Below are 21,615 nucleotides of genomic sequence, written 5' to 3' on the forward strand. Positions count from 1 at the left end.
CTAAATATTGTGCGAAAAGATGGGCTTGACAATGCGCTCTGCAGCTGTCTTTGCTGTTCTGCATTAATAAACGCGTGCGAGCAGATTTCTAACACCCGGAGAGTCAATCAATTCATAATGCATGAGTCACATAGTACTCATTCCGCCAGTGAGGCAGAGCCCTAAAAATGAAAACCTATTTTAAAACTGGGAGGAGACTGCAGGCCAGGGTCTGTGCTGCAGGGGCCCAGATGCCTGGGACTGATCCTGATAGTCCTGTCAGAGGACGGCTACGGGCACCGGGCCTCACCGACGGCACCTCCTTGTCACCGCGCGCTGCGTGCTCAGGGTCAGTGAGCACTGTGAGTCGAATACGCTGCGTCTCAGAAGGTCAGGCACTGCCCTTAGTCACGGAGCTTCTGAAAGTGGACGCTGGAATACCGATGTGGGCTGGCCTACCTGCACCCTGCCCTTACCAGCACCGTGATGGGGCTGACGCCATGGGCTTGGGCAGAGCACCCGGGAAAGCGAACAGCACGGACTCGGACCTTGGTGGAACTGGGCTGTCCTACCCCACACCTACTCTGGGACTCGGGTGCAGTGCTGGGTAGGCGGTGGGCTGGATTTCATTACGCGAGACTTCCCCGAGACAGAGCTGATGGGAGCAGGAAAAGGGAGAGAGGGAGGTTAAGAGCAGGTTTATAACGGCCAGGCTGCTGGTCTCTCTTCCTTTCTCTCATGAAAGAAATAGAAATGACGAATAATATTGTTATTATTTGTATTTATTCAATAAGGGCTCGAAAATCATTGGGAATACAAAGTAATTATGCCTACAGTATTTTGAATTTTCTTAAACGTCTTCAACATTGTCTGCAGACAACGTTCGTGAGGAGTCATCGCAGAATTGACAAGAACCGCCCATCCCTGCGTCTCCTATGACGGGGCCTGCAGACTCCACCAGCCCTCAGGGGCTCAGGAGCAGCACAGACAGCCTTTCATGAATTTTGACTCGGTCAGCATTTATTAGCACCTACTCAATGCCTGGCACTGCTCCGACACTAGAGAGATAGGGCAACATGAGGCCCAGGCCCTTCGACAGACACAGGCCACACGGAGAGCTGTGCTCCCCTCCGGGGTTCCATGCTTCTCAAGCTACTGGAAAACCTGGCAGGGGCTCAGGCTGGGAGAGCCAGTGAAAACCCTCCCTTCTCACCGCAGTAAGACCGTACTAAACAGTAAGTACCAGTGCTAAGGTCGTCAGATACTTCAATTCCATAGTGAACACACTCCCAAAAGTCTTTGCCCTTTCAAAAGGGAGAACACAGAGAGCTGCTGGAGAGGAGCGATAGGTGAGGCCGAGCTCAGGGAATCAAGGAAACAGACTTCCTCGTAGTGCTGTCTGTCCTTCCCTCACATGAGCATTTAAACACCAAAATGCAATAGCTTATGGAGAATTAAAACATTTTACTCGGAAGGTCTTAATTCTCCTAAACTGAAACTAGGGACCAGAGGCGGTGTGGTGGTTAAGGCGACTAGACTTTCACATGCTGACCGTAGTTCGAGTCCCAGACCTAGCGGTTTGAAAATCATGCTGGGTGCATGTGCGTGCATGTGTGCCCAAGATCCCAGGAGGAGAATGGAGAAAGGACTGCGGCGTGCCATGCCCCGGGGGTGCTTTCTCACTCTCCCTCCCTCTGTCTGTCTCTCTGGCAAGCGCATGTGCTCTATGGCAAAACCTTAAGAGAGAAAGGAACAGACCCCCACCCCCTGCCACACACACACTCACACACACACACTCACACACATACACACACTCACACACTCTCACACACACACTCACACACACACACTCACACACACACACACACACACTCACACACACACACACACTCACACACACACTCTACATTCTGATCCCTCTCGGGCGTCATGCAGAGGTACGTCCGACGTGGTCTGTGCCCTGACATGACGGTGACACCATAAACTATGTGGAAATGTGTGGGCTCCACTCAACAATACAGGAGTCTCGTAACGGGCGGGATGATGGTTTGGGTGAACTGAACTTCTTAATGAGTGGGCTGTTTTTGAAGATATTCCCTTACAAATGAACTAATTTTTTTTTAAAAAAGAAGAAGAAATGAACTACTTCAGATGCAGCACTGCACAGCGTCACCACCGGGTCTGTTCTCTTCGCTGGGCAGGGGGCCCGTGTTGACAGTGGCCCTCGGCGGGGCCCACGGGGGCTCCGCTCTCAGTGCATTAATTCAAAGATGGACAGTGTGCCTGGATCTCTAACTGAAATTCTCCCGTTGCATTACCTTACACATTTTGGACTTTTTCCTGGCTTAAGATAAAATCTAAGGTAAAGACCCTTCTAGATTTTTTTCAAATTCCATGCAAGTTTGATCCACAAGACATTCTGACAAAAGAATCAATATGCTTGACTATTTTTCCATAGATGCATCACTTCAAAATTTATTAAAAAGAAATTAAAAGCTTATAAATGGTAAGTATTAAAACTTAATATGAGCTAACCCCTACGCTTAGTGGGTAAGGGAAGTCATCCCACATGGCCAACCCTGGTTTGAATCCCAGCCCCAGCAATTTGAAAACCATGCCAGGTATGCATGTGTGAGTTTGTGTGTGTGTACATGCATGTGTGCGAGTGTGTATGTTCATGTGTGTGCATGCACACATGTGCGTGCATACATGGGTGCATGCCCCAAGCCCCAGTAAGGTAAAGAACGGGAGGAGAGGAGACGGCAACATGGTTGCACCCCTGGGGGCTGCTCTCCCCTCCTCTCTCTGCCTCTCTTTATCAAGTGCACACACCCTCTGACAACTGAATAAAACAAACTTAATTATCTATCATGGGGGTTTTAGCATCCTGTTGTGTAGACATTGGATGCTTATATAAGGAGCTAAAGTGGGTTTTTTTGTTTGTTCATTTTCTCCTTAAAGGGATTTTTGCTATAGGGCATGTGAACTCATCAGAAAGAGAGGGAGACAAAAAGTAAGAATCCTCCCCCCGGGGGATGGCCACACCGCAATCTCTTCTCCTCCATTCTCTTGGGACTTTGGGCATGCACACACACGTGCCTGGTGTGAGTTTTAAGCCACTGGGTCTAGTTCTCAGCCGCGGTGGACTACATGGGAGGTCAGGAACGTAGCCTTTACGCCATCTGCTGGTCCCAGAGCCAACGTCTGATGTATGGTGTTACTGGGTCTCACGTCATGTCCGTGGTAGATAGGGTCAGGTGACGTTCGCATCGTTTGGGTTATAGTTGAACAATGAGAAGTTTGAAGGTCTGTGATTAAGATGCTCTTCAGATACCATTTGTGGCATCCTCAGTGGTTTAAAAGCCTGGTTGGCACGGGGAGAAACAAGGTGAGAACACACTCACCATGGAGCAGAAGAGGGGTCCTCTCCTGAGAGACTCTCACTTCATTGCACTAACCTGCCACTGGTGCTCCGTCAGCCAGCCGGAGCAGGCCACAGCGGTGAGCAGTTCCCGCCTGAACAACGCCGAGTTCTAGTCCCCACACAGGAGGCTCTCATGCGACCGCCCACGGGGTCCCCTACTGACGATACGTGAGGGTCCTCCAAGCCACGGGGGTATTATAGTAGGCCAGCCGTGGTGAGCTCTGCAGAAGTGCAGTTAGGGCTAGTGCTACAGAGAGGGAGGGCAGGCTGATCCCAGTGCTAACTCGTAGGGGTTAAACACTTTCTATTGAATTAATTATTAAAAATATTTATTTAATTTTGTGTATTGTTATTTTTTGACTTACCACAGGGCTTACATGCTCACCAAAAAAGCAAGCCACCATGACCTGAACTCGAAGCACGGCCAGCCGGGTGGGATCCAGCATCTTAACCAGCACGCCACCCGCTGGCCCCTGACTTGACTTTTAACGGAACAGAAGGCTAGAAGATGATCAAGGAGCTTTAGTTACTGAAGTTTCAAAAAAGTACTGCAAGTTCTTGCAATGAACAGGGATGAAAGATATTGCCTACTCTTTTTTAAAATTTTCCAATTTTGTCAGAGAGCACATGTGTTCACTAGAGACTGGGAGGGGAGAAGGCACCCTCTTCGGGGAAGGGTCCCGTTGCAAGTCCTTCTCCTCCATCCTGCCGGGACAGACGCACACACACTGCGTCAGGAGTGTTTCTGGGATTCAAACCGCAGGGTCAACCCTGTGGGATCTGGGGGCCTTAACAACCAGGCCACGGAGTCAGCCCCAAATTGCCTACTTTTTAATGATACATTTTAATGGCAAAATAAAAGCTTCCGCTTTTATAATGAAGACTAGGAAGAGGTCACCCAATCCAAATTCATTCACTTGCCGTGTGGTTTTGACTAAAATCTGCGCAAGGGAAACTTGACATCATAGGAAGCACACAATTTCTATAGTGAGTTTCCTATAAATCACAGTATTTGATCCAAGGTCAAACGATTTTTCCTTTGGTTCAAAGAGATCCAACAATACGAAATTGCCATCAGCTTGTTTCTCTCTTGGAACTCTTTTCTCCTAAATTCTATTAACAACACAAAACTAAAGATGAAAAACAAGAAATGTTCCCCCTCTAAGTGGGGGAGCTAAAGCCTATGGGAAAATAACATTCATCACAAATAAAACCCAGGGGAACTAGCCAGGAAAAGGGATAAATCCTCATCTTTCACACGACCTTCAAACTAGCAGACAATACGAGAATTCTCCACTAGTTTCTTTTCAACCCACGCCACATTCGTACAGAGTACGTCTGTATGGAATGGGGACCCCAGATCGGCTTTCCAGATTTGCAGACCCAACAGCCAGAGGCTTAACTTTAATATGCAAAGTAGAGGGTTGGGTGGACCCAGAGGGGGCGACAGGACAAATAACCCACAGCATGGAAGGGAGAGTTTAGGTCATTTCCTGTCCAAGGACAGACACAGCGCACACTGGCTAATGGTCAGGCTACCTGAAAGGAAACCACAAGCTGATTAGTTCCACTCCAAGGGATGGTTTTTAAATACCCATTCTCATTCTTCACCACTGATTAGAAGTCTAAATGGAAGACTACATATGGTGAAAGATATATACGTCCAGTCATTACCGCAGAAGGGCAATAAATTACCCGGGATGCCTGCAGAGAACTCTCTAATCCACTCTTTCAATTTTCACTCTCACCTGTGGAAAAGCCCACAAATGCATGCCAATGGGTTGTTAATAATGCTCTCTGGAAGGGAGCAAGTTGAAATTGTTCCCAAAACTGCAAATCAAGAGACAGAGTATGTGTGTCGACTGCTGTTGAATGAAATTATGTCTCAGAATAAAGACTGTGTCTGCAGCCCAGGACTGAAGGATGCTTTCACACACCCCATAAAATCCCTAGGCTCCAGGCAGCCCAGAGCTCCGCAATGCTTCCATTTCTTCTCCCAGAAGACCCAACAGAGATGCAGCTACCGGAAGCCTCCAAGAGGAAGTTTGCGATATGAAATTTAAAATGATTGTTGTTAAATGTGCAGCTTCCAGATTGGGTTTCCACTAGCGTGCCAAAGCCCTCCTCCTGCTCCTGTGGCTCCTGGCCGAGTGTGGATTTCATTTGTCTGCTCACAGAAGGAAGTGGTGGTCAGCCGCTTGTGCGGTGCTTGGTTACCCTCCGCTCCCACGGAATGTGCGGTGGGACAGGTTGGAGCCAGGAGGAGGGGAGGGCATGGGCAGCTGTGATGAGGGTCGGCCAGCCCTCTCCCTCTGGTTGGTCTGCAGCCAGCCTGCCTCCTGGAGCCCCTGACTGACGCTCGGCTCGGCCACCAGCCCCTGTGCTCAGAGGATGTGAGAGCTGGGCAGCAGAAAGGCTGTCACCCTTCCGTGGGCTCTCTGTCCCGCAGGTTCCCGATGCCGTTCTCCAGACTGTCCCTCGCAGTGCACAGGTGGAAGGACTGTCACCCAGCCCTTCTCTAAAAAGTTTACAGGTCTATACTGGTTTACTACCAAAAGAGAAAACATTAGCTGGGCCCCCCCAGAAACCCTGAGCCATGCTGGGGCTCCCCTTCTCTGAGCCCACCTACAGCTGTGAATTAATGCAGCACAAGGCCACTGGCCAGGCCTGCCTCACAGGATTGTGATCAGACCATCCATGTGAAAAGGCTGTTAGCATCTGCCAATTGAGGCTGACCTTTGAAAAAACATTTCTCTTTTTAACTAGTGATTTGTTGTGATTTTCAAGCCACTGGGTTCAGATCTCAAACCACGGTCAGCTATGTGGGAATCCAGCCCTCCAAACAAAGACACAAAAAGACTGGGGAATTAATTCTACATAAAAGTTTGTAGTTGTATAATCTTTTTCTACCTCGTGCTCCAAATGACAAGCCTGTACAGGAGCCTCAGATGAACTCCCTGTATTGGCCTACAGCCATTGTACCACACCTTCGTCCCCAAGCAGCCCTTAGACATAAATGAGTGCTGCAGGCGTTTATCTGATGTTGCAGTGGCGGTTAAGGCAGCTGAGTTTATCTCGCTATCCGGGTGTTTCGTAGCGCTCTGTCTGCTATAGATAAATGATCTATCAATGAACAATAGTATCCTGGTATTACAGGAAAATGAATAGTCACAAAACACTCATAAGCATGTTCTTCGAGCCCAAATAGAAATATCTTAATAATTAAGAAGGAATATAATACAAAGATAATTGGAGGAAAATCTGCTGAAAAATTCTATGAAAATTTGATACCTAGCTGTCTTGACTCAAAAGGCAATGCTCATACCACCCTCTGATTTGCTTTCTTTACGATAATTACTGGCTCACACGTCTCAGTAATAGCAGCACAAGAGCACATGGGATGGAAGACCAGACAGCGGCTGAAAGGCACTAACCGAGCCACACAGAGAAGGTCGGAAAAGGCAGCAAAGGAGATATTTTAAAGGAAGTTGTTAACAGTTAAAACGCCCTTGTCAGAAAAAGATTTTGTCGAAATACATGGGGATATGGGTTTTGGGGAGAGGCAGACCCGGGTCCAAGTGCCCACCCTGTCTCCCACTCTATGCTCAGCCTTTGGTACATCACCTGACTGACCCGGCCCTCAGGTTCTCCTCTGCAAAACAGTGTAAGGGATCTCTAGGTGACAGCAGTGCTGCGAGGATTGACATGGAAAGTGACACGTGCTAGGTCCTTGCTATAAATTACAGGCATTAGTATATCTGGGAAAGATGCACTTTTGACTTAAAAGTCATAGGTTTTTAAGCATGAAGTAAAGGTAGAGTTTTTCATATAGAAGTTCTGCAGAGTTCTCTGCCGAATCCATCTACTGCATCGTCAGAAAGAGCCCTGCAAGCGGGACTCGGCCAAGGCGGTGTCGCTCGCCAGGCAGTGAGACCCGGGATGCAGCTCATGCTGGCCCCTATCAACAGTGGCTGTGGCAGGGTGGGCTGCACCCAGCCTGTGTCCTACACCTCAGAGGAGCCTGCAGACTAACAGCAGCATATTTCTGTCAGCCAGGCAAGCACAGGGCTTGGCAGCTGAAGGGAATAAGACAGGCAGTCAGAAAGATCTCCTGACTCTTTCTGGCTACCTTACAGGGCCTGCTTGGTTCTGTGACCTGTGAGTGCTTCAGTGACACTTTCTCGGGAGACAAAGGGACAGAGAGCCTGCTTCCCCTACTAATTCTGAAAAAGACAGAACTAGATGCAACGTCTGCTCTATTTGAAAACTCCACAGTCATTTTCATCAAAATCTTTGCTTTTTGCTAAAATACAAACATTTAAAATATACCTAGAAGAGACGGAAGGATTTTAAAGCCAGGTGACACATGGTCAGGCAGATCATCGTAGCAAGTAAGATGGAGATGTCTGACCGGCATGCTCCAAGCCCTGCCTGGAGTCCTCTAGCGCATGTTCTAGTATGTGTTAGCTCTATGAGAAAGCATGGGGAAGAGTATCTGATACCCACACAAAACCCGGTCACACGCGTTATCACAGAATTGCCCCACTGCAGCCTTCAGCGGCAAACTCCCACAGAGGCAACATCTTTCTGTCAAAATGAAGAGGGTAAGCAACAAGCTGAACGACCTCCTGGGGGGCAGACTGACGCGGGGGTCCAACTCCAGCTTCAGTTGCAGCATTAGGTGACACACGACCTCCATCTGCCAGAACGCAGAGACTGACGGAAGAAAGGCGTACTCATATATCCGCACACAGTCCCAGCATGATAGAGCCATGGCTTCCCAATGACAGCAAGTGAAGATGTAAGGTGGCAGATTAAAATTTATCATTAACGATGGTTAGCTCTTCCCGCTACCTTGGGAGTATGACCCAAGGAGGGAGATGAAAAACAGGCGACCCCTATGACAATGAAAGATAATGAGACCCGCGATTGTCCCCGGCCACACTCTGATCTGCTTGCTTTCGTGAGTGTTAGCAGGTGTCCTGTCGCTGTCTGCTGCACCAACAGAGCACATTCCACGACAGCATGAAAGTGGAGGACAAGAGGCTTCCGGACACCAGGCTGCATTCTGCGTTCCTTCTGTTCACCGAAGCCACACCACAGTTCAGGGCCAGGAGGACAGTCAAAGATTTACCTGACAGAGGTTCCGTGCCCAGGGCTACTCACCGGGAGTGAGACTACTCCCCCCGGACTGCCTAAGCGCCGTGTCTCTGGAGGACAGAGAGGAGCAAAGGCAGTCACAACTAAAACGGCAACAAATGTCTTGAAATTCTACCCGATTTCTTGTTTGTGGATGTACTTTTAAAAAAAGATGCAAAATTAAAGAGGAAATTTCTCTAAAAATAAAATGACAGAAACTCTCAGATTTTAGTTCCTGGAAAAGCATAATTAAAAATACACATAAAATTTAAATAATGCTAGAAATGGGAAAATAATGATTGCTAGAAGTTAATATGGTCAACCACTGGATACTGCCTTTAAATAAATGGGTCGATACTGAGTCTGAGGAAGCATAACAACCCCGTTATTAATATTTATTCACACACAAACATGTCATGGAAATTTGGCATAAAGCCACCTATTCCGAAGAGAAATTTGGGGAAAAGCAAATTCTTAGAAATCATACGCAGAGGTTCCGAGGATCAAGAGGATCGTAGTATGAGGAATTTCGCCCGGAAGGACTCTGATGTGAGATAGCCCTAAGTACTCCGCTAAGGTTCTGTCGTGTCAGTAAACAGAGAATAATCAATATCTTTTTTTTTTTATTCCTATCAAATATGAACAACTGGACGTCTCTTTTAGGGTTGCCCGATTCCATCCTCACGCCCTGAAGTTGACGTGGTTTGTAAACGTATCCCAACTCCGCCGTGCCATCAAGGTGGGCAGATCTGGGGGTTTCTGTGGGTTACCACTTTCCATGTTCCGGTCATGCTTTGATTCTATGCACTCAGTCATATCGAGGAATATGATTTGACCGGGGTCTGCCAGAGCTGTTCAGCAAGGTTTGTTACAACACACCCCAATTCAAAGGAGGGGGTAAGACAGTAAGCGTGTGTGTGTGTGTGTGTGTGTCTGTGTGTGTGTGTGAAACCAGACACATGCACTTGAGCTGGCACCTCACAGACCTCTCACTGCACCCCTGGTGATCAAACTCCACGCACCTCGCTTTTCTCACGGGTCCACGGGGACCTAACATCAGAGGGCTGCCGAGAGAAGGGAACGGCGCTATGTACGTGAAGCGTCTAGAACGTTCCCTGCCATATACCAGGGGCTTGATAACATCTATTCTCTTTTCTAATATATGAAAGGCAGAGAACAGCTGAAAACTTGGGGCAGAGAAACCAGAATGGTGCGTTTTGGACGGCTCCAAGGAGAAAAGAACTGTGTTGCTGCTTGAATTTTCGAAGAAACAGAGGAACCACTAGAACTCTGGATGTCACCAGAAGGCAGAAACGAAATCCAGCTACTCCCTGGCAAGGCTAAAGCACACTCCACAGAAAAGCCCGGAACACTCCAGTCTGGCTGCAGCCTCCGAGTTCCCTCCGGGTAGCAATGGTTCGTTTCCGGTTTGAAAGACAGCGGCTTAGACAAGGGGCCCCAGAGTAAAGGCTCCTTGGCCCGGGACATGCCATCTGCCCAGCATTAAGCAAGACGGCAGGTCAGGACAGAAGCACAGTCATTCCAAGTGTGATTTATGCTCCGTCCTTGAACACGGCAGGAAGACTGCAAAAGATATTTGAAGCCAATCTTTCCTCTAATGAATGTGACCGTGTGGACGCTAAGCCCCACTCGCCGACCCCGCTGGCCTGTTAGGTAAATTGCCCAGGTGGACTCCGTGAACCTGGAGCAAACCGCCTATCTGGGTAGGAAATACCTGAAGGCCAGTGGTCACTGCTACATCCACGCTCAGCACACGGGCTAAACTCAGGCCAGACACGGATACCCAGGGTATTACTCGAGGGACATCAGGCTGCAGCTGACAAGGGAACCTGTTCCTCTGGGCGCAAAGCAGCCTGGAGCGTGGCGGCTATGGCCTACCGGAGGAGAGGAAACAAAGTGTGGCCCTCCCAGGGCTCGCTCCCGCAGTATGCGGGCAGAACTCCAGCAGACTTCAAAGGTGCTGCTGAGAACAGCTGCCGCCCTGGCCCGCCGAGGGGGTCGCTTCCACGATCATGTTGCCATCCGTACTTGGCGGACGGGCGAATGCAAATATTTCAGATACGAGCTATGAGTTTAAACAGATGAGAAAAGAAGTGTGAAACAGCTTGGAGATTTGCTTGCAAAAGAAATCTCAGAATTCCAGGAAAAGCATTTAAAATCTGGAGCTTCGTGAGCTATTTCAGAAGTCCCGAGAGGGTAACTGGTATGTGATTGTATGACGCATAGAAGATTTTTCCCTGAATGCACACACAGATTGCACTCGTGTGACTGTATGATACATAGAAGTTTTTTTCCCTGAATGCACACACAGATTGCACTCCAGCATAGCACATGAGCACAGGAGTGTGAACTGAACAATAATTTCCCAAGCCCAAGTACGTGTACGAGGTCAGTAATATTTTTCTCATTGAAATATAGATTGTATTGCTTTGGATGTTTGACAAGAGTGGAAACATACGTGCTCCTGGTTAATGCAGAAGGCCACGACGCAGTGGGCGTACTTACAGGAGGACCTGTGTGGGGGAGGGAGGGGAGAGAGAGAAGGAAGAGACGAGTTAGTGAGCAGGTGAAAACAGGCTAAGATTACACAGCAGACTAAGCCACTGTCACAAACATCATGATGCAAGGGACACAACCGCGATTTAGAACTCAGCGAAGCTTGGTCTCCTTTTCAGGCTATGGTCCCGGTGAGATTGGCTCAGAAAACACATTTACACTCACACGCAAACATTCCATCTAATTTCAAGGAGCTTTCAGATTCCCCAAGGCCTGTCCATGTACTACCAAGAGGTTCATATATCTTAAGGAAAGACACTCTAACTTGTAAAAGTTCTGTTAGAATATCAAATGGGGGGGGACCAGCAGTTAGCATAATGGCTATGTTGCTGGACTCCCACGTAGTTAACCATGGTTCGAGTCCCGGACTCGGTGGCTTAAAACTCACATCATGTGCGTGTGTGTGCATGCCCAAGATCCCGAGAGGAGAATGGAGGAGAAGGGATTGCAGCGTGACCATCCCCCCAGGGGGTGATTTCTCGCTTTCAGTCTGTCTGTCTCTCTCTGTCTGTCTGGAGAGTGCACACACTGTATGGCAAAAACCTCTCAAAAAAAAAAAACAAAGAATATAAAATGGGGGTCGTCGGTCCTTCACAATAGACCAGTCATAGCTCATTGATGTAACCAATGTCTTAGGTTTGGCAAAACAGTGAAATCGCAGATGTGCCTATCATTTGTTCAAAGAATGCTTTTTATTCACTAGCATAGTCACTATATAAAAGACAAATTCCTAATATTTAGATATGTCTCTTAAAACCTGTGTTCTCAACAAAATAAAGGAAAAGTCTAAGAAAATGTCAAATCTCACACCCCATACTCTGCATTGGAATACCAAATAGGAAGTTGGAAAGTGAAGTTTGTATTTCCTATAAACATGGCCCAGTGCAAGCTGCTCCACCTTCTCTCCTCGCCCTTCCTCTCTCGGTCAGTATCCAGTTCCGTGTGTCCGACGGGTCAAGCCCATTTCAGTGCACTAACGGTTACGCCTCAGAACAAATGCAGGGGCATCCTCTAGCCTACAGTTTCGGGCTTCGCGAAGGGATACCGAGGCCAGCCTCCGATCACTTAGACCCCGGAGGTTTAGAGATGGCTTCTGAGGATACTCGTACGGGAATTAAGCAACTCCACTGCCCAAAGAATGGGTTTTCACAAACCCCTTTGTTGAGACAAACGTCATGGGTCTCCTGCCTGCTCTTAGTAGGTCAGTGTCTACTGCTCCAGCACTCGGGAAATGCTGCTTTAATACTGGTAGACAAGCACAGGAGACGGGGACGTTTCACAGCACAGTCCAGTCCGAGCTTAAATCACCTTCTCTTGCCAGGGAGAAGCGATGGCCTGACCAACTGCATGTGGTCATTTACATTTTTGGAATCTTAGACTTTTAGCCAACAAGCAAAACAGTAAGTAAACCTTCTTATCAGGATTATCTTGGTCTCAAAAAAATTTATCTGAACATTTTGTTTACTTTGTATACAGGGATTTGGCCTAAAAGCAAAACTGCGCTGCAGTGGGAGCCAGGACAACTGGTTCTGTTTCAAGTTCTGCTTGTACAAGGCTGCACGGTCTTGGCTGGATCACCTGACCGCTCTGGCCTCTGCTTCCCAACTACAAAATGAAAATGCTGGCTTGATGACCAAGGCGCCTGTCATCACCAACCTCTGTGACTACAGAAGGACCCAGATTCCCCAAGGATGAGGATGGAAGCACGAGGCTTGTACCAGCTGACTAAGCCATAAGGCTCCCTAGACCTGCGCCCTGGTGGCCCAAGGCAGTCGCTGCTGCAGAGAGCTGGCACCTCGTGAGCACCTGCAGGGCGGGGCCCTCCCTGCGCAGGAAGGACCACGTGCTCGGCACGGTTACAGAGGCCAAGACCCGGAGCCAGTGGTTAGGAAACTGTAACGAACCAGCTTGGGGAGACTCTCCTTACAGTTTGATGGACGTAGGAGAAGATGGAGAAGGTCCTGGATCTAGTAGAGATTTAAATGCACACAACCTCCAGCAAGCCCGTCCCGTCATAAATCAGTAGAAACAACGTGAGGATCTGACCAGGGCCTGGTCCACACGGGAGACTTACCAGATTCTCCTCTTCGACCTCTCTTGCCTCGTTTACCCGGAGGGCCTGAAATACAAAGAGAATTTTTTTTGAGTATAGTTATTTTTATTTCTGAGTCCAAAATGCTTAGTAAATCATTTGCATACATTTTCTCACTTTTCTTTTTTTAAGAGAAATTTGTACTATAGGGTACATGCACTTGCCAGAGACATAGAGAGAGACAGTAAAAGAGAAAGTGAGAGATCATCCCCAAGGGGTGGCCACGCCACAATCCTTTCTCCTCCCAGACTTTTGGGGCACGCACACATGCCCAACATGAGTTGTAAGTCACCAGGTCTGGGACTCAGACTGCAGTTGACAACACGGGAGTCCAGTGCCCTAACCACTGCTCCACCTGGCCTTGTCACATTGCTCTAAACTACAGACTTTGAGACTTCAGGAAAGGGACCAGATTATTCACAACGGCCAGAACTGTCCTCGGTGTGTCAGCTAAACCCCTTGGCTTCCTTTAACTACAAAAGCTTCTCCAGTTACCCAGTCGCCGGCTGTTACTGAGGAACACTAAAGATTCAGAATTTGTGCTCGCCCTGCTTGGATGTCATCAAGAAGGAAAGGTTTTGCTGAGCAAACCGGCCGTCCAGAGGTTTCATGTTTCTCGGGAATGCTTCTATTCGGAGGGTTTCAGAAAGTGTATTAGCAGTTAAATGGACTAACTTCACGTGACGACAGTTTCTCTTCATTTGGGTCCACCATCATCTCTGAAAGGATTTAGTAAGCCTTGCATTAAATGCATGTATCATTAATAAAACAATCCCTCTGCAACGCCTGTTGTATTAAATAGGCCATACTGAAATTGTTCATCAGGAACTGCCCGAATAAAATCGCCGCCCTTTGAACTGGACAGCGTCCAGGTGGTAACCACAAGTCTAACTTCTCTACGGGGGCGGGCCCATCGTCGTCACTCAAAAATGAGCCTTTATGAGGATCCTGTTTTAAAAGTATAGGGAGGCGTTTTCCTTCCTCGGGTTCGTGTGTGCCGGGCTTAGCGCGAGAGGGCGGGCGCGCGTGGCTCCGAGTCTTAATTCTCCGTCGCTCCTGTCCTGCCTCCTTGTTGATAGTGGATTACGGCCCAGGCAAATAGAAGAGGGTGATGAGCCCAGGAGAGACTGAAGCCTTAGCCACCCGCCAGGGGAGGAGGGCCAAGGAAAACAGAGGCTTCCTGGGTATAAAGGGGGGCTCCCAACCAGGACGGGCGGCCTCCCAGCCCTCGGAGGTTCCGGACACAGCCGCCAGGCCTCAGAGCCCAGCCCCAGCGAGACCCGAGCGCGGCTGCAGCAGAGAACCCCATCGGGAGGATCAAAATGGCGCGGGCCACTGGTTCCCCCGAACCCTTACACAGACTCAGTCTGGCCAGCTGTATTTCCCGAGAGGACATAAAACAATTAAGCTATAAAATCGATTGACAATATTAGGAAAATATTAAATCCGAAACTGCCATTAGAAATCATAGATTTCTTTCTGTGTTCTGAGATAGGAGGGTTCTCGTCATGTTCAAGGTATTCTTGGTTAGGTTTGGAACAGGAAGAGAACCGTGTAAGTAGGCAAATAAACCCGGTGAGCCCTAATAGGTGTGAAAAGGTATAACTTACACACCTGCTCTAATACATGCCTATGTACATGTGTGTGTGTGTGTGTTGTGTGTATGTTTATATATAAAGTGACATGTTCTGATACAGAGAACTTCTTAAGATCAGAAATCAGATTTTTTTCCTATTGCATCATCGCTTCAGCTAAGAACTACCCAGCCCCTTGTAGCTATCTCCGATGTCTGTGATTCACACAGTAGGTCTGTTTGTAAAGCCAGTGTGGAAGAGATAATAGGTGGGTATTACCCTGAATTGGATATAGGACTCTCAAGATGGAATTTATTCTTCAAGTAGCGAGTGAAGGTAATTTGCACTTTCATACACGGAAGGAGAAACTTAGGAAGGCTCAAGAAGGGAAAATGCTGGGACCACCAGAGGGAAGTTATGACGGAAGATCTGAACACGCCTGCTGGCTCACGCCGACCACGGAGCCAGCCGGCCGTCCCGACTTTCGGACGGGACTTAGAGGCCTGTAACCCTCACCTACTGGAAAGCAGCTTACTCACCAGTTTACTCTGAAGAATGCTCCCTTCAGACCATAGAATGCGTCAAGTAAAAACAGCACATGCATAAGTGTCTTAAAAATAACTTGAGGGACCAGCAGGTGGCATGGTGGTTAAGGAGCTGGACACTCCCACATGGCCGACCAGGGTTCAAGTCCTGAATCTGGTGGCTTGCTTTCTCACTTCCTCTCTCTCTCATTCTCACCCTCTGTCTCTCTCTGCTCAAACTAAAAAATAAATTAAATAAATAAATAAATAAATATTTTTTAAAAAACTTGAAATAAATTTTAATATTTTTTTAAATATCAGAAATCAAAATTTCTGAAAATATCTGCCTTAAATACTCAACCAAACTTAAAGAAATGACTCAAACACTGTGAAAAATCTCCTTGCTACCCGAGAACTGAGAGAGGACAGAATGGGAGGAATTTGGCCAGAGATGCATGGGGTATGACAGGGTTTCACAAACAAGTGTAACGTTTGAGAGAGAAGAAAAGCTAAGCTAGGCTATGAGAAGACAGGAATGAAAGTTGGACTAGACTTACAGGGAAAACCCTGGCTCGAGGAGCAGCATGCACCGATTCCGGGAACAGAGGGCTCGGGGTTAGCCTGAGCTCAGTGAGCTGATAGGGACTGATCCTCAGGAGGAGCGAGGCCAAGATCTCACTCACACAAGAATAAACTGACGTCCGGAGAAGTCCCCTGCACAGATAAGACAATTTGCCCTTGCTACAGAATTCAGGATGAAAATGATCGTGATAAAAGTTGAAGAGATGGGATAAAGTTGACAATGGACAGTGGGCAGATCCCAGAATGAGAATATGAAAAATCAGAAAAGACCAAGGGTAGACGCTCTGGCAAAGCCGCTACTGACAGTCGTTGAAAAGAGAGCGCCGTTCCCTTCCACACTGAGCGGAAGTGCCAGCCGGGCGAGCCTCAAACACACACAGAAGCAGAACATGACTCATTCACGGTGCTTGGCCAGAGTTCTGTAACGGAAGACCTCGTGAATTATTTGAGCAGAAAGGCAAGACTCAACAAAAGAACCACTCAAAAATGTGAATGGAAGAGAAAACGCAGAAGGGATTGGCCAGAGGCAGAGGACACCAGCAAGCAGAGACCCCTGCAATGACGCAGGAGCCACTCAAAGAAGGGGCCAGCCGACAAGGTGGCCGTCCTCGAGCCGAACTTGAGCACAGCAGTCCTGCTCGCTGCTGGAAACAGTCCTTGCCAACTCTGCAAAATGCAGAGACTGTCAGCCTGAGACAGGAACTGGGAAAAAGCAGCCATGGTGCCGCAGGGATCCGTGACTGTGGGCCCAGCTACAGGCAGGGTCGGCCACAGCATAGCCACACCCCTACGACTGTGGTCCTGCAGCCCCACAGGAGCACCGCCGACTCCCGTCTCTCCTCACTGGCAACACCCCAACCTGCACAAGGCTGGGCTCTGGGGACCACACCTGCCCAGAGCCAAAGCTCTGCTCATTCCATGTCCGCATGCTCTTGAGGCCCAGCAAGTGTCTGAAGTAGCTGGGGCGCTCTGGAGTGCTCTGGAGCACTCTGACCCGCTCAGCGGAGGGGCTCCCGGGGCCGGTGGGCTCCACTGGTCACCTGCTCCTGCTCATGCCTCCTGCGCCTGCTAGGATCTCAAGGCTGAGCTTAAAGGTAACCTTCCAGGGTACTTCCAGAAGAGGTTGCTCACCCATTTCATTCGTATTTTGAAATATTTGTGTTTTTTTTTTGAAGAGGTTGCTCACCCATTTCATTTGTATTTTGAAATATTTGTGGTTTTTTTTTTGGGGGGGGGAGGTTTTTGCTATAGGGCACGTGTGCTCGCCAGAGAGACAGAAAGCGAGAAATCACCCCCCAGGGGGGGAAGGCCACGCCGCAATCCCTTCTCCTCCATTCTCCTCTCTGGATCTTGGGCATGCACGCACATGCACCCGGTGTGAGTTTAAGCCACCGGGTCCAGGACTCAAACTGCAGTCTACTAAATGGGAGTCTAGCCACATAGCCATCACGCCAACTATTGGTCCCGAAACATTTGTATCTTTAGAAACATTCGCAATTAAACATACAGTAAGAGATGAAAGTTTCATAAATAGCAATTGGCTGAGGTGTTTTGCTTTATTTTGATTTCCTACTTTGAATTTTCTTTTTTAAAAGATTTTTCCTATGACACGTGTACTCTCCATAGAGAGAGACACAGAAAGTGAGAAATTACCCCTTGGGGTAATGGCGACATTGTAATCTAGTCTCGTCTCAGGATTTTGGGCACGCATGCACACATGCCCGGCATGAGGTTCAAGCCACCGGGTCCAAGACTCAAACTGCAGTCAACTGCGTGGGAGTCCAGTGCTTTAACCACCAAGGTACTGCTGGCTTTCAACACACATTTGGGTTTCAACACGGGTTCCTGGCTGTGTTTACAGAGAAGGTATCGCATGAATAGAAAGCAGCAGGGCGGCCGAGCCAGGCTGTCCCCAGGTGTGTGCCGTGCTCCTGCGATGAGAGAAATGCAGCCACCCCGCACAGAAGGGCCCCGCGGGCCCCCACGGCACGGAGAGCGGAGAACAGACTCCTGACCGAGCTTCCATGGCGGAGGTGCTGAATATCTGAAGTCACGCAGTCGGCGCTCAACGCATGTAACCCCTTTTGTGTATACGCTCTCCTTACTCAGTACTGACGACCGTGTGGTTGAGTGTCTGATGGCCCAGCCATGCTGGCACAGGTGGCAGGTACCACCCCACAATGCTGAAGCCATGTGGAAGGCCTGGGGTTCAAGTCCTGGGTCACCCGAACAAGCCAGTGAACAGGTGGCATGGCAGGACCCTGTCGGGGACCCCTGTCTCTTCCTGAGTCTGTCTCTCTGAGAAGAAATAAGTGAATGGATTATTTTTGTGAAAGATTACAAGAGATTATAATACCTTCTAATTATAATATTCAAAGAGGAAATTTAGTATAATGCTGAGAACATGAAAAGCTACAAGACCTGCAGGTTTTCAATACTGTGCAAATGAACTCTTTCGATTTTTTTAATTGCCCAAGGGTATGTGTGATCACCAGAGAGAGAGAGAAGGAGAGAGAGAGGGAGAGAGAGAGGGAGAGAGACAGGGAGAGAGACAGGGAGGAGGGAAAGCATGCCCATCGGGGCGTGGTCACACCACAATCTCTTCTCCATCCTGCCAGGATTCGGGGCACACACACTCACATACACACGACCTGGTGTTTCACAGCTGCCAGGCCAGGACTAGAACTGCTTGTTGGCCACGTGGGACCCACGTCCTTTAACCGCTGGGGACAGAGCTGGCTTCGTCTGTGATTCAGTGTCCTAAAATACCTGGTGACACTAACCCTAGTTAGTACTAACGACGCTAACCCTGCCGCGCGGACCCACTGTGATTATTGCAAGGGTGAGAACCAGGAGGCCGTTGCCTTCATTCCTCTTGAACTTCCCTGCTTTCATAAAAATGAGTGTATGTGAGCTAGGGCAGGATGGGCACCTCTCCAGGGTGCCCACTACAACCCAGCCTTCCCAGCGGCCAGAGCACGGGGCACAGGGCGGGCCGGGGCCAGAGCCGTGTGCTGGGCCACTGATCCCGCCCTGCCCCCTTCATGTCAGGTGACTGCGTTAAAGCTCACAAGCCCCCGCTGGGAACCTGTCCTGCTCCTCATGACTCTGACACCACTCGATGCTCAGACAGGAATCTCCAAGTACGCCGGAAGTACCAGACAATGCCTCAATCAGCCGTGAGCATCGTGGAAGGCCAATTCTTCACTCGGATTCTGCGGCACGGTGAAGCACAGGAAGAGCAGGCCTGAGCCCGAGCTGGGAGGGAGAGTGAGCAGGGGCAGCTGCAGATGGAGAGGCCCCCTTGGCCGAGCATGTGGGTCGGGGCGGCCTGGAGGACCAGGGGGGTACAGACAGGACCCCCGCCCCACACGGCGCGACCCCAGGGCACCCAGCGTTGCTGGGGAGGGAGGAACCGACTGGGCACACAGGTGACGGCCACCCTTCAAGCCTCCTCCGGCTTCTCCGGGGGCTGAACCAGGCTCACCTCCAGGCCTGCTGAGGACCCTCGGGGCAGGCACACGTGGATCCCACAGCTGCCCCCAAATCCTGCCACCTGCAAGCTTGCTCAGTGCCTGCAATTCCTTCAAGATGGACCCACGCCTTTCATCCCACGCTAGAAGTGAAAGGCTCACACCGCGGTTGAAATCCATTTAAGAGAAATGATCGTGTTTCTGCAAATGTGCTGCTGAGGCCCAGGGCGGGGAAACACCTGCTAAGAGCACCCCCCTCCCAGCTTCCCATCTCGTCCATGAATGAGACAGAGAGACGCCACCTCTAACAGGGTCTTCTTTTTTTTTGGTAAAGAATCATTTTATTGTATTTATCATTATCGTTATTATTTAATTTGCCACAAGGCAGGCATGCTCCCTAGAGAGAGACAGAGAGAGAGAGGGGGCAGGCATGCTCCCCAGAGAGAGACGGAGAGAGAGAGGGAAAGTGAGAGAGCAAGCCGCCAGATCAGGACTTGAACTGCAGTCAGCCATGTGGAAGTCCAACACCTCAACCACCATGCCACCTGCTGGCCCCACCCAACAGTCTTGATGCCACAGTCCACCCCCAGCCCCCATCTCACCCAGTCATGGGCTCAAGTGTGCCCTGGGTACTCTGGACCAGAGCCCAGAACCTCCCATGCGGGTCTGCCTCACAGGTTTATTTTTCCACTGCGCCACCACGGGCCCCGCCTTTCGCTTTCTAAGTCAATTCCAAGGACTGAGAGGTTGGACCAACCGGCCCAAACCTTCCACACGCTCGCTCACCAGGGCCCCTTGGGGTCCTGGATGATGGCAGTGCAGGCAGACGCAGCATTTCTCGGGGGTCCCGAGGGCAGGGGTTCCCGGGCTGTCCTTGTGCCCTGGCGAGGTGACGAGGCTGGCTTCGGAGGGACCTGCCTATGGGCTATGTGATGCATGCCAGCATGATCCCGACATCGTGGTATTTCAGAGAAATAAATTTATCCATTCTAAAACGACTTTTTGATTCAGGGGATTTATTTCCCGAGAGGGTTTCAATCAGCATGCATGGCTACCTCGAACATAGGCGTGCTTGTTTTCCATCTCTGTCGTGTGTCTATTTTTCTTTCAGATTTCCTCAAGTTTTAATTTCCATGAAATGTCAGTTTATAAAATAAGTCTACCATAATAAATAATAGGTAACAATCTCGGTTTACCATAACCGAGTTCCTAACTCTCACTGCACAGTATAATTCAGATGTACAGTATTTATTTTAAAGGCAATGAGTTCCACCGAAAATGTGAAAAGTACTGCTGCCATTTTTTAACAAAAGAGAAAAACTAACAAATATTTGATGGGCTCTAATCTCACACGTGATTACACTAATAAAAAGTATAAGCGTGAATAGTTCCATAGTAAAGTCGTTCGCTGTATTTTAGTTACAACAAAAACAAAGTTGCTAAAATTTAATTTACATGCTCTAACCAGATTATATCATAATTTTAATAATGTTATAACTATTTGTAACGTAATAGTCCTCTAAAATTAGTAAGTAAACTTGTTTTGTCAAATTCCTAGAGGAGAGACCAGCAGTTAGCATAATGGCTATGTCTCTGGACTCCCACGTAGTCGACCGCAGTTCATGTCCCAGACCCGGTGGCTTAAAACTCACGCCAGGTGCGTGTGCGTGCGTGCCCAAGATCCCAAGAGGAGAACGGAGGAGAAGGGATTGCGGCGTGACCATCCCCCCTGGGGGGTGATTTCTCGCTTTCTGTCTCTGTCTCTGTCTGTCTGGCAAGTGCACGCGCCCTATAGCAAAAAAACAAAAAAACAAACAAACAAAAAACACCTCTCCAAATAAATAAATGAATAAATAAATGAATGAATAAATGAATGAATAAATGAATAAAGGAATGCTCCTTTCATAAATACGCTTATTTTCAAGTTTTCATACCAGGACATTTTTGACGAATTCATATAAAACTTCTAAAACATAAAGTATGTACAGAAACTATGTCCACTGAATGACGGTAAAAAATAATCGTGACCATGGAGCAAGTAACGAGGAAAGAACTCGCTCCGGCCGTAACACACGTTCACCGCCCACGTAAGGCCACTGAGAGTCAGCCGGGAGGAGCGAGCGTGTACCAGCTACATGTAATACGCAACCCTCCTTGGGGCAGAGGAAGCCACGAGGTCTGAAAGCCACGGGTTTAGAAGACACAGCTAGTGACCCTGAAGGCACCGCCCTTGGGCAGCAATCGGGCCCTA

General features: G+C 48.9%; 1 protein-coding gene across 1 annotated transcript in view; it reads right to left on the minus strand.

The window, feature by feature from the left end:
* The window catches only part of LOC102488773 (collagen alpha-1(XXV) chain), a 307,254-nt gene that overhangs the window by 122,765 nt on the left and 162,874 nt on the right, over nt 1-21,615 (minus strand). The window contains exons 3-4 of the mRNA XM_027765823.1: nt 13,194-13,238; nt 11,069-11,076 (exon numbers count right to left, since the gene is read on the minus strand). Coding sequence (XP_027621624.1) covers nt 11,069-11,076; nt 13,194-13,238 — 53 coding nt within the window. The remainder of the gene's footprint in view (nt 1-11,068; nt 11,077-13,193; nt 13,239-21,615) is intronic.

Source organism: Tupaia chinensis, unplaced genomic scaffold, assembly GCF_000334495.1.
Source record: "Tupaia chinensis unplaced genomic scaffold, TupChi_1.0 Scaffold139767_1, whole genome shotgun sequence".
NCBI classification, from domain to species: domain Eukaryota; kingdom Metazoa; phylum Chordata; class Mammalia; order Scandentia; family Tupaiidae; genus Tupaia; species Tupaia belangeri.